Source organism: Panthera uncia (assembly GCF_023721935.1).
Source record: "Panthera uncia isolate 11264 chromosome A1 unlocalized genomic scaffold, Puncia_PCG_1.0 HiC_scaffold_17, whole genome shotgun sequence".
Lineage (NCBI taxonomy): Eukaryota > Metazoa > Chordata > Mammalia > Carnivora > Felidae > Panthera > Panthera uncia.
In genome coordinates, this window is record NW_026057577.1 from 111,040,666 (window position 1) to 111,053,125 (window position 12,460).

General features: G+C 51.5%; 1 protein-coding gene across 1 annotated transcript in view; it reads right to left on the minus strand.

The window, feature by feature from the left end:
* The window catches only part of PPARGC1B (PPARG coactivator 1 beta), a 109,727-nt gene that overhangs the window by 26,034 nt on the left and 71,233 nt on the right, over window positions 1-12,460 (minus strand). The window contains exon 2 of the mRNA XM_049648032.1: window positions 5,142-5,315. Within this exon, the coding sequence (XP_049503989.1) occupies window positions 5,142-5,315 (174 nt within the window). The remainder of the gene's footprint in view (window positions 1-5,141; window positions 5,316-12,460) is intronic.

Consider the following 12,460-nt stretch of genomic DNA (forward strand, 5'->3'; position numbering starts at 1 on the left):
CAGGGTTGGCCATGACAATGACAACCACAGCAATAAGAAAACCACTACGATTGCCCAGAGGGTTTCCAGGCCTTGCTCACCGCTCAAGAGCGGTCAGGAGCTTGGGCCCTGGAGGTGGGGTTGAATCCCAGATCCCACACTTACCAGCTGTGGGTGCTTAGGCAAGAGCGAGGAACAGAAAGGCTTCGTGAACATTGCCTCAGGTAAACCTTATAATAACCTCTACCAGGGGAGCGCTACTCTAATCTCCATTTTGCAATTGGGGAAACTGAGGATCGTGGAGGTTGAACAAGGTGTCCAGGGTCACATAGCAGATCCGGGACAGAGGCAGGACTTCCACCATGACATACATGAGCCAAGACTCTTGCTTTTCTGATGTCTAAGATCTGTAATGACACGGGTCAGCATGGATGCTCCCAGACCACCCGCAGACACCAGCCCAGCGGCCCCCATGCCCAGAGGCCCTGGCGTGTGGCCATCACACTGCTTCTAGGTGAGCGAGGCACCTCGCTCGTTTAGTAAACCCTGGTTGCTGGGCCTGTTCTGGCAGGAGGCACATTCTGTCACATGATGCCCCCGCCAGCACTCGTTCCCATCCCAGGTCAGGCTGTTTATCCTTTCTTCAGGAAGTGCATCTGAAATATGCATCTCGTGACGGCCCTTTGGCTGCACTAAATCTGTTCCAGCCCTTGCAACTGGAGCAGCAGCTGAGTAACTCGAAGGGGGGACATGGGGAAAGAGAGAACAAGCGCATTTGTAATTTTTGGAACAGAGCTAAAATAAAAGAAAGGTCAAAAGGAGGTTTTCGTTGGGCCTGACCCAGGCCCTGGGGAGTGTGTGTGGGGGTGGGGGAAATGACACACAAGGGCAGATCCAGGCCCGTGGACTCTGGCTCGAGAATGTGATGGGGCTCACGACTGCTCCCCACGCCCCCCACCCGCTGCCACCACCCTCAGGCCAGAGCCCCCCGTATTCCCAGAGTGATCTGTCTAGCCCAGCAGGGAGTTCAGACCTTGCAACCGGGGACCCAATGACCACTCTTGGGGCTGACCACCTGGGGCTCTGCCACCATAGGGTGATTGTGGCCAAACAGCTTCTCTCTTCTAAGCCTTGCTGTTTTTCCTGCAAAATGGGAAGACATGATTCCTGCCCCCACCCCCACCCTAACTGTCTGCTTAGGAAGGCCGAGCTGGGAAGCAGTGCTAGAAATGCTCCCAAGGGCGCTCCCAAGCCTAGCTCAGCGCCTGGGGCAGGTGGCTCCCAGGCAGATCTACGGAGGAGGAGAAGAATGACTGCACCAAACAATGACTTCTGGCCACAGGGCGAGACTCAGATCTTCGTCTCAAAGGAGAGATTCTAAGAAGGAAGTTATTCAGAAATGATGTCATCGGCACTGGATGGAGCGAGAGTTCCCTTTCTCACAGGGACAACGGCCAAATGTCCAGAGATACTATGAACTATTACAAATATCAGAGCTGGATCCCTCAGGGCTCCTGTAGTGATGACCAGAAATGTTAAACATGTGGCCCACATGCCCCGCCTCCCCCCATATCACTAACCAATTGTGGCCTTCGTTCCTTCCACACCAAAATCTTTCTTAACACGGCCCTCTAGGCAATGACTACCATTCCCCATTTCCTCCTGAGGAAACCTATTCGCCATTCATTTTGAGGGGGCAGGCGGGGAATGAAAGTCCAGGAAACAGACTTGTCAAGGTCACACAGCAAGTCAGAGCAGGGGCGGGGGGGGGGGGGGGGGGGGGGGGGGGGGGTGTCAAGGACTCACTATGTGCCAGGCACCGCGCAAAAATGAATACAACATGGCAAAGACCTCAAGAAGCACCCAACAGGCTGGACGAAATCAAAATGAGTGACAAAAGGCCTCCTCCCTCTCCTCAGCCCTTCCTGGGCCGCTCCAGCTCGGGGAAAGGCCGTTCTGCCCGCAGCATCCGTCAGTGCTAAGGGTAATACATCACCGGGGGCCGTGCCACCCTCTCCTCTTCCCGGGCCCATTGGCCAGGCTCTCCCCACTCCGCTTGGAAGTAGAGTGCAAATTAATGGAGAGTTAATCAGCGGAGGAAAGGATATTAATAGACTCAGCCCCACCCCAGCCTTCCTGAGCAGCTCTCAAGCTAGAGGAAAAGGAGTCTTCAAGAAATCTGAAGGGAAAGTGCTTCACTTTGAAGGCCCAGGAGGGCCTGGAAGGAATGACACAGAACAGGATTTCTGTCACAAGGGCCACAGGACACTCAAAAATCCCCCCCCTGTCCAGGGGGCTCGACTAGGGTGCAGAAAACCCAGGGTATCAGTTTTTCCGCCTTTTTGTCCAGCAATAGGCCCATATATTTCACCAGAGCCTAAAAGGACCTGGTGACCCTCTCCCCAGCAGATGAAGAATTACTGATGGAATCCACATCCCTTCTTTATTCCTTGCATGGGGAAACCAAGGCCCAGCCTCAGAGCCCAAGACCACGCAGCAAACTGATAAAACAACCAAATGCTTGTTTCCTCCAAAATTAATTAGTGATGGTTATGGCCCTGGCCCTAGGACTCTGGGAACACAGAAAAATGGAAGACACCATCTCTGCCCCCCCCCCACCCCACCCCCTGCCGTTAACACTGTTACAGTGGCTTGTCCTCCACACTCCTTGTCTATTTCCATGGAAATGGCGCCATTTGACTGGAGGGAACACAACTCTGACACAGGAGCAGGGCTCTAGGATTCCCACTGGTCAAATGAGAAAACTGAGCTTGTGGCCGATGGAGAACCCACGATGCCAGCTTGAGGTTTTTGGAATGGGCCACGCCCGGCCCTTGGCAGGAAAGAAAGTATCACAATCAGTTCCTTCATTCAACACACGTGATCGAGTCCTTACAATGCACGAGGGCCCCAGAGACTAATCAGATGCTGTTTGTCCTCAAGGAGCTCAGAGTCTAAAGGACACATGGAGACACTAGCATACATGTGCCCGCACAGGCGCACACAAGATGGGAGCCCAGGAGAGGAAGTAACTCACCGAGGGGGCGACATGAGAGCTGGCATTGAAGGAATTACTCATCTGATCGGCATTTATTAAGCCCTGAGAAAGTGCCAGGCTCTGTGCAGCGTGCTAGAAATGCACGGTGCCATCGTGGCCCCCAAGGTCATGGGATTTATGACGTGTGTGTGGCAGGGGGGTCAGGTGCTGATCACAGAATCACACCCATAGGGACGCATCGGTGGGCAGTGGGTGGAACTGGCCTGGGACTGGGAGAGCGGGCGGGGTGTGCAGACCATGACAGGGAGAGGGGCTGGGTGGGCAGAATTTGGCCAGAGCCCTATCTGTCTGTGAGGGTTTTCTGGCTTCCGTGCTGGGCTGGGAGCCCTGGGGCCACATCAGGCTCACTTGCATCCAAGACCATTTCATGCACACAGAGAGGCTTTTCCTGACCAGCCAGTCTTCAGATCCTTTTCTCACACCTGGCTCATTCCTTTCATGCCCATGTCACAATGACCACAGTTTCTGTGTTAACTGATCTGGGGTCAGTTTTCTCTCTACACTGTACACAGCACAGTGCCTGATGCACAGAAGGAGTTTCCATTTCTAGAAAGAAAGCTACAACACGTCGGAAGTCTATGAGATGGTGCTCGTGACATGCCAGCATGGCATTTGACACCCAGCACATTATTGTTGTTATTATTATTACATTGCCAGACAGGCATGGGGAGCTAGAGCCTCTCCCCCAAGTCTTTATAGGGGAGCATATTTCAAGGAAAGAATAATAAATCTGGATGTCCCCATCACTCCACTTCAACGTGGTCAATTTTATTAATTATGTATGTACGTATGTATTTTGAGAGAGAGAGAGAGAGAGAGAGAGAGAGAGAGAGAGCACGAACAGGGGAGGCATGGAGAAAGAGGGAGACAGAGAATCCCAAGCAGGTTCCACACTGTCAGTGCAGAGCCCGATGCGGGGCTCAAACTCTTGAACCGCGAGATCATGCCCTGAGCCAAAACCAAGAGTCGATAATTAACCGACTGAGCCACCCAGGCGCCCCAACAACACAGTCAATCTTATTTCACATATTACCCTCCAGGCCACACACCCTCACACGCAAATGCATGCAGAACTCGTTTTATTTTGATGCAAATCCCAGACATCATTATTATTCCATATGAGAGGGCTTCTTAAAGGAAATGTCACCCATCATGTGGCCCCGAGACTGGACACAGAGCACACAAGGAGAGAGGCATTGAAATGCACAGCAATTCTCAGCACTGCCTCTTTTTTTTTTTTTAACTTTTTAAATTTATTTTTGAGAGACAGAGAGAGAGAGATAGAGCATGAATAGGGAAGGGACACAGAGAGAGAGACACACACACACAGAACTTGAAGCAGGCTCTAGGCTCTGAGCTGTCAGCACAGAGCCCAAGGCGGGGCTTGAACCATGAACTGTGAGATCATGACCGGAGCTGAAGTCGGATGGATGCTCAATAGACTGAGCCACCCAGGCGCCCCGCCTCTTTTTTTTAAAGAAGTCTCTAGGCTCCAATTGGAAAATGAAGATAACTGTACCTGGTCTAAGAGTTGTTAGGAGAATTAAATGAGTTAACACACAATAGGGGCAGTCCTGCCTCAGAGCAGTTGTTCAATACATGTTAGTCACCTCCATTATGGCATCTCCGTGGTTATCAAGCCCTGGCTCAGGAGGCAGGCAGACTGGGTTTGCATGTAGCTTAGCTTCTGACTAGGTAAATCGCCCTAGGCATGTGACTTAACTTCCCCAAGCCTCAGTTTCCTCATCTATAAAATGGGTTCAGAATCACACCTGCCTCACAGGGTAGGGATGAGAATTCAGTGAGATACTACAGGAAAGGGAGGTCTTGAAACCACCCAGGCCCACAGAGCGGCTCATTTCTGACTGGGCGGCACAGCAAGAGCGGCTCTTCCCAGCCCTCACCGTCCAGAGGCGATAACAGGCTCGGCAAGGGGATGAGAACTGCCCAAGATCAAGGGCAGATCCAGGACGAGAGGCAGGGTCCCAAGAGCTTTGGTGGGAGATGAGACTTCTTTGCACGAGCAAGTGCAAAAGAAGGTGGTGCAGGGCAGATCCAGGCCTTCAGGAGTAGAGGGAGTCACCGCGAGGCTCGGAGAACGTACCTGGAAAAGCTCTGAGTCGTCGGGGCTGTACTGGCTGGGTTCAGTCTCGGAGCTCTCCGGGCACCACTGCAGCTCTCCGAAGCAGGTGGCTGAGTCAAAGTCGCTGGCGTCCAGCTGGGAGAGGTCAAGCTCGGGAAAGTCAGCGCAGAGTTGCTCCTCCCCGGACCCCCCACCCTGAGGAGACAGGAAGGAAGGAAGCGAGTCAGAGCTGGATCCAAGCACAGACCCTCTTGCTCATGGTGCTGCCAGCCTGGGCCTCGGGCAGCCCTTGGCCAAGGCCTGATTTTGCCATGAGACCAAGAAATGTGAAGGTAGGCCCCGACACTCCTGCAGCTGTTGAAAGTACCAGGAACCAAGCCAGGCCCTGGCAATACAAATCCTGCCCGCTGCTCTCTCCCCTCCTCCTTTGCACTCCTACACATCCCTCAACGCCTCTTTCCCATAGCACCTCCTTCCTCTTACCAAAACCGTTGTGTGCAAAACTTCATTAGAAGCTGCAAACAGAGACTCATTTGCATTACTGTCCCCAGCTGAAAGGGGTTTCTGGGATGCGATATTAATAATGAAACAAAAAACAGCAGTAATAATGGCTGGCATTATTGAGTGATTACAATATTCTGGAGAAATACTCAGCCACAGTCTCAGGGATTTTACAGGTGGATGTGTGTCATGTCTAAGATGTGGAAGACTATTCCGTGCACAACAGGGAAACAAAACTACCATCACCTGTAGCATGGAACTGTTGAAAAGAACGAGGCAGACCTACGCGCTCTCCAAGACACGTTAAATAGAAATGAAAACTAAATCATAGAAACTAAAAATCTAAAACTAAAACTAAATCATGAAAACTAAATCATAGAGTATAGCGGGTCGAATATTAGCCCATAAAGAGAAAAATCGGACGACGCAATTCTTTCCATACAATAGTGCATATGCAAATATACCGGAAAAGATCTCCAAGGCTAAAAGCCACCTGGCAGTGGTGGGTGGGGTAGAAGGGAGGCAGGGAGGACTGTGGCGACAGCACTGACTGAACCAGCGTTTCTCAACGTGTGGTCCCAGGACGGGCAGTGTCGACACCACCTGGGACCATGTTAGAAATAATGCAGATTCTCAGGCCTAACCCCAGACTCACTGAATCAGAAGGTGAGGGCTTTCTCACCTGGCTCCCACATTTAACAACTACCAGTAGAAGGACAGAGAGACGGCCCAAGCTGGGAGGTGGACAGAAAGAGCACAGCACAGGCCTTGGGGTCCGGCAGACCCGAGTCATAATCCCCACTCGCCAGCTGTGAAACCTGGGGCAAGTTCTCTTTTTCCCTCTGAAACTCAACTGCCTTACCTATAGAATGGGACACCTCCTGCCTCATACAGTTAAGGTGAAGTAAGGTGATATTATGGCCTGGCTCAGGAGGGGCTCAATAAATGGTAGCTAACAGTAATAATAGCAAGTAAAAATAATAATATGGGGCGCCTGGGTGGCTCAGTCGGTTAAGCGTTCGACTTCGGCTCAGGTCATGATCTCGCGATTCCTGAGTTCGCGCCCCGCATCGGGCTCTGTGCTGACAGCTCAGAGCCTGGAGCCTGCTTCAGATTCTGTGTCTCCCTCTCTCTCTGGCCCTTCCCCTCTCGAGCTCTGTCTCTGTCTCTGTCTCTCAAAAATAAATAAACACTAAAAAAATAATAAATAGAAAGGAAGGAAGGAAGGAAGGAAGGGAGGGAGGAAGGAACAGGGGCGCTGAGTGGCTTAGTCAGTTAAGTGTCCGACTTCGGCTCAGGTCATGATCTCGTGGCTCGTGGGTTCGAATCCCGCATCGGGCTCTGTGCTGACAGCTCAGAGCCTGCAACCTGCTTCGGATTCTGTGTCTCCCTCTCTCTCTGCCCCTCCCCACTCTCGCTCTTTCTCTCAAAAATGAATAAACATTTAAAAAATCTTTTTAATTTAAAAAAAGATAAAGAAATAATAATAATAATAATGACAACAGTGTCTCATGGTGGGCAGAGAGGGTGGAGCTGCCTTAGAGAACAAAAAAACGCCTATGTGACACTTAAAAGAAATAGGTTTTGCACAGGCCTTTTCCTTAATTGTTCCCACTTACTAAGCCTCATAAATTATGAACAAATGTATATTATTAGCTCAACTTGACACAGGAAAAAGGCTTTTATCCGAATTTGGGTCAAATGTCTTAATTGGAGTTTTGCAAGAAGCCTGTATCCACAGGCAGCACCAGGGCCAGGTTCTCTCAAGTGGCTGGTCCCCTGCTCAGACTAGGGACCATGGTGCCCTGCGAGCCTCTGTCTCCAGGGACATCCCCCCCCCCCCCCAGGATCATTCCAGGCCCCGCCCAACACCCTACTACTTCTGGTCATCACGCTCAGCTGCCCTGGCCGCAGGGAACACTCAGGCGGACTCTCAGCCTCCCCTGGCAGCTTCCTTCTCCTCTGTGTCCCGTCAGACTGTGCGGATGCAGCAGCCTTGCCTGTTCTAGATAGATGATCCGTTTGTTTCCAGTCCCTGGCTACCGCGAACACGTCTGCAATATGTGTGCACAAGCCTTTGCGCGGACGTACGTTTTTAGTTCCCCTGGGCAAACATTTCGGAGTGGAATTGCTGGGTCATAAATGGATGTGACTTGATAAAACGACAAAATTGTTCTCCCAAATTGCCGTGCCACAGTACATGCTTATCAGCTGTGCTGAGAGCGCCGACTGTTCCACACCCTCCCCGGCACTGGGTGTTGTCACAGTCATTTTAATTTTAGCCACGCTAGTGAGTGCGTTCCCACATTTACTAAATGCTACTATGAGCCAGGCGCCGGGACATGGAGGCCTCAGTTGATTCCTTCACAAGTTGACATCTTGGCGGGGAAGAAAACACATGCATATTTGATTATAGGTTGGGTTAGTGCCACGAAGGAAACAGGCCAGGTGCGCTGACAGAGGGTAAGAGAGGGAGGCGAAGTCTCTGTTAGTGGGGGGTCAGGAAAGGCTTCCTGGGAGAGCCGACATCCGAGTTGAGACTTGGAGAAGTCAGGCGGTGGAAGACGTGGGGAAGAACGTTCCAGGCGGAGGGGCAGCAAGGCAAAGACCCAAGTGCGGGCCAGGCCTAGAGCACCAGGCACCGACCAAAGGTTGGTGAGGCGGCAGCTTGGGGAGTGACGGGGGGGATGGGGGAAGATGCCTTCAGAGAAGCAGGTGGAGGCCGGATCAGGTGGGGATTGGAAGGGATTTGGGTTTTACTCCAAGCGTGATGGGGGTGGGGCCAGCAGGGAAGCAGGCGGATGTGGCATCCAGGACAGGGGCAGGTGGCGGGGCTGGGAGGTACCACTCAGGCAGGCAGGGCGGGCACACCGAGGGCCTGTGGAGTGGGAGGGAGGGCCAAAGCAGAGACACGTGAGTGCTGAACGTGCTGAACGGCTAGTGTCTCACTGCCCCTGGGGTCTCATTGGCCGGCAAAGCCCTCAGTGATGAGCTCCCTTGGGGAGTTCTCTCTATGTCCCGGATCCCTCTCATCCCTGTAACTCAGAGAAGCCACATCTGTAGGACTTGCTTCTTGAGGCCTAGAAACCCAGACTGGCGAGGAACCAGCCGCCCTGAGAGGCTGTCCAGGACAGTCACCGTGGACAATCTGGGAGTCAGAGGCCCCTTCAAGAACCAGACGAAAGCTATGGACAGCTTTTAGGTTACCCATTAAATATGTCTGAGCAACGCGTGTGCGTGCAAGAAATTCATACTTCTAGGCCTTCACGAACGCAGCGTAAGGACTCCTGGCCGGCTGGCCTCCCTCCTTCACTTTGCAGATATGGAAACTGAGGCCCAAAGAGGATAGTAGATTTGCTCAGGGTCATCCAGGGAGTGTCCTTCCCATCAAAACCATGCCACCTCCTTTACAAAACACCCATAAAATGGCAGCAACTGCTGCACTTATCGATTAGCTACAGCAGCTCGGCATACCCTAAGTATACCCAGGACATAAAAATAAAGAAACCTCAGCTTCGCGGCCTTGGCAATTAGGGCTGAGGCCACTCTCTAGCTAAAAACCATTAAGCTCTGCGTTAATAGTGATTTCTCTGGCCCTCTCCGTATTTGGAGAGGCTTTTGGAAGGGGTGCCTTGGGTGACCCAGTTCTCTTGGAAAGGTCTGACTTGAGGCCTCCTTGTTCCTTACCAGCCATCTTCTGCGGGCCCCACTAGCAGAGCTGGGAGGTCACAGCACAGGACTGACTACAGCCACTGCTATTACTGAGCGCTTACCAAACGCCGAGGGCTGCACTAAGTACCTTATGCACATCCTCTCATCAGATTCCTAAAATAACCCTCCAGGGCAGATGTCATTGTCCTGTTACTAATCAGGAAACTCAGAGAGGGAGTCACTCTCATAGTTGCCCAGGGCTGCTGTAACCAAGCGCCACAGGCTGGGTGGCTTCATTTTTTTTTTTTTTTTTTAAGTTTATTTATTTCTTTTTGAGAGAGCCAGAGCAAGCAGGGGAGGGGCAGAGACAGGGGGGTGGGGGAGAAAGAGAGAATCCCAAGCAGGCTCAGTGCCGTCAGCACAGAGTCCAATCTCACAAACCATGACCCAAGCAGAAACCAAGAGTGGGACGCTTAACTGACTGAGCCACCCAGGTGTCCTTGGCTGGGTGGCTTAACCAACAGAAATGTTTTCTCTTCCAGCTCTGGAGGCTGGAAGGCTGAGCTCAAGGTGTTGGCAGGGGCGGCCCCTTCTGAGGCCACTCTTGTTGGCTTGTGAATGACCTTCTCCCCGTATGTCTTCCTACCGCTCCCTCCCTCTGTGGGTGCCTGTCTCTGTGTCCACATTTCCCCTTTTGATAAGGACACCAGCCATGTTGGATTAGGGTCCATGCTAATGACCTCACTTGAACTAGATGACCTCTGTAAAGACCCTATCTCCAAATCAGGTCACATTCTTGAGGCACTAGAGGGTTAGGATTCAAACATCATCTTTTGGAAGACACAACTCAACCCACAGTACCCAGGGTCCCAGAAAGGTGAAGCTGAGATTCCAAGCCAAGTCTCTTTGTTCCCTGCAAAGCCTGTGTTTTTTTTTACTTCTGAAAGTGAGAAGGAACATTCAAGACCATTTATTCCCATTTACAGATAGGAAGGTGGAGCTTCAGACAAGATCTGAGAAAGATCCAAGTCATGTGGCAGGTTCACGGCTGCACAGGAACAGGTGTGGGGCCACACACAGGACGTCTCGCACATATGGCCCCCTCTGGTCTCCACTATTGGTCCGTTCACACCCCTACCGGGGGATGCCCCTCTGGTCGCTGAGCCCTCTGTACCCATTCCCTCAGCAGCATCACACCCCTGATCTGAAAAGGCTGTGGCTGCCCTAAGCCAGGGAGATAAATGGCCCTAGCAGTGGATTAATGGTGTTTTGTACAGATTCACATAAGTGGCTTCATTGGAAGCCTGTGTATCTTGTTGGAAATCGATTCCCTGCTTAAGAAAGAATGCATCTTCAGGAAAAATTGGTGACTCCACTTTCCTGACTACAATCAGCAAATCGTCGAGCTTCGTCCCTGGCCCAGAGCACATTCTCCGAGTTACTGAGCAGAAGGAAGCAGGAAGGGGGAAAGAGGGAGGCAGCAGTGACAGAGCTCGGGTTCTGGGTCTGTCCACATTCACTATGTGTCCTTTACCATGTGTGCACTTCGCTATGTCACCTCCCCTCTCAGTTCCCACTGCCCCTCCTATTAAACAGAACATCAAACAGACAGACTTTATGACCCCTCTTGCTCAATCAAGCATTTGATGCAATTCTGTACTAATCTAGTCTCTGAAATCCACATAGGCTTTCAGGAACTATCTAGGTTAAAACTCGGCATTTAACTAATAAATAAATGAATTAATGAATTTACCGAAGGGGACACAAAGGCGGAGCGAGAAATACTGTCTTGAAATGGAAAGAGGCTTAGACAAAGGTCGGGGGCCCTGGCTTTGCTATTAATGCTAATCCTTTGAGGTCAGGACATAACTTTGGCCACTTCAGTTTCTCTTGAAGAAATGGGGATAATAAAAAGCATCCTACCTCACAGGGTTCTTACAAAGATAAAGTAACATAGGTTGGGAGCCTAGCATGCATCAGACACCCCATGAATGGTAGTCAGAGATACAGCACCTACAGTTGACTTTCAAGTGACATTCACAGCTACGCTCTCACTGACACCTTCCCAAATGCAGCAGTGGTCAGTGGTCAGCATCTCCACTTAACTGATGGAAAAATAGGGGCTCTCAGAGGATCAATGCTTGAACTTGTCTTCTTACCCATCCCCTCAGTCCTTAAACCTACTGGTTAAACCAACTGGCTCTTCCAACCCTGGGTTCCTTCCACCTCCACCAGCTCCTGGATCCCAGTGTTCTCATCACTCATGGTTTCTGCCAGAGGAACACCCTTGCTCTGACAGCCAGACTACACTGGCTGTCTCCAGGCCTGCCTGGGATGGTGGGGAGCAGAGCCCCTACCCAGGCCTGACAGACCTGTTGACCACCATCTTGGATGCTCTAAGTACAAGACAGTACTTAGGCCGGCACCCTACTACCAGCTCAGAGCCTCCTCCACTGATGATAAGTTGTCTTTGATGGTCTGAGGCAAGTTTTCTCTTTTATTTTATTTTTTTTTTTAATTTTTTTTTTTAACATTTATTTATTTTTGAGACAGAGACAGAGCATGAACGGGGAAGGGGCAGAGAGAGAGGGAGACACAGAATCGGAAGCAGGCTCCAGGCTCTGAGCCATCAGCCCAGAGCCCGACGCGGGGCTCGAACTCACGGACCGCGAGATCGTGACCTGAGCCGAAGTCGGACACTCAACCGACTGAGCCACCCAGGCGCCCCAAGTTTTCTCTTTTAAATTGCAATCGGGAATGCCCAGCCCAGCCATGAGAGCTGCTATGGTGGCAGGTACCTGGCAGTGAGGTCACCTTTCCTGCCTTCCTAACCATGGTGGACACCACTAACTGAACACAACTATATTTCCTGCTGAGCCCCACGCCTACTCAGAATGGAGCCTTAGTAGCCACTACTCATGAATCAGAACTGCCCTGGTCTAGATCTAGAACTCTGGGCCCACCCTCGCCTTCCACGAAGGAAGTAAGGTTGGTATTCATAAAGTTCCTGCAAAGCCATTTCAACGCACACGTTTTCTTCCCCTCCCACCTCTGATTTGGCTGGCCTCCCACCCACCCCCCCTTCTTAATGGTGGCGGCCTACTGATTTTTCTTGGGGAAGCCGCCCCTCCCTGCCACCCAGACAGTCCAGGTAAGCACGGTCTAGCTAATTAAAATGCTTCGTCCAG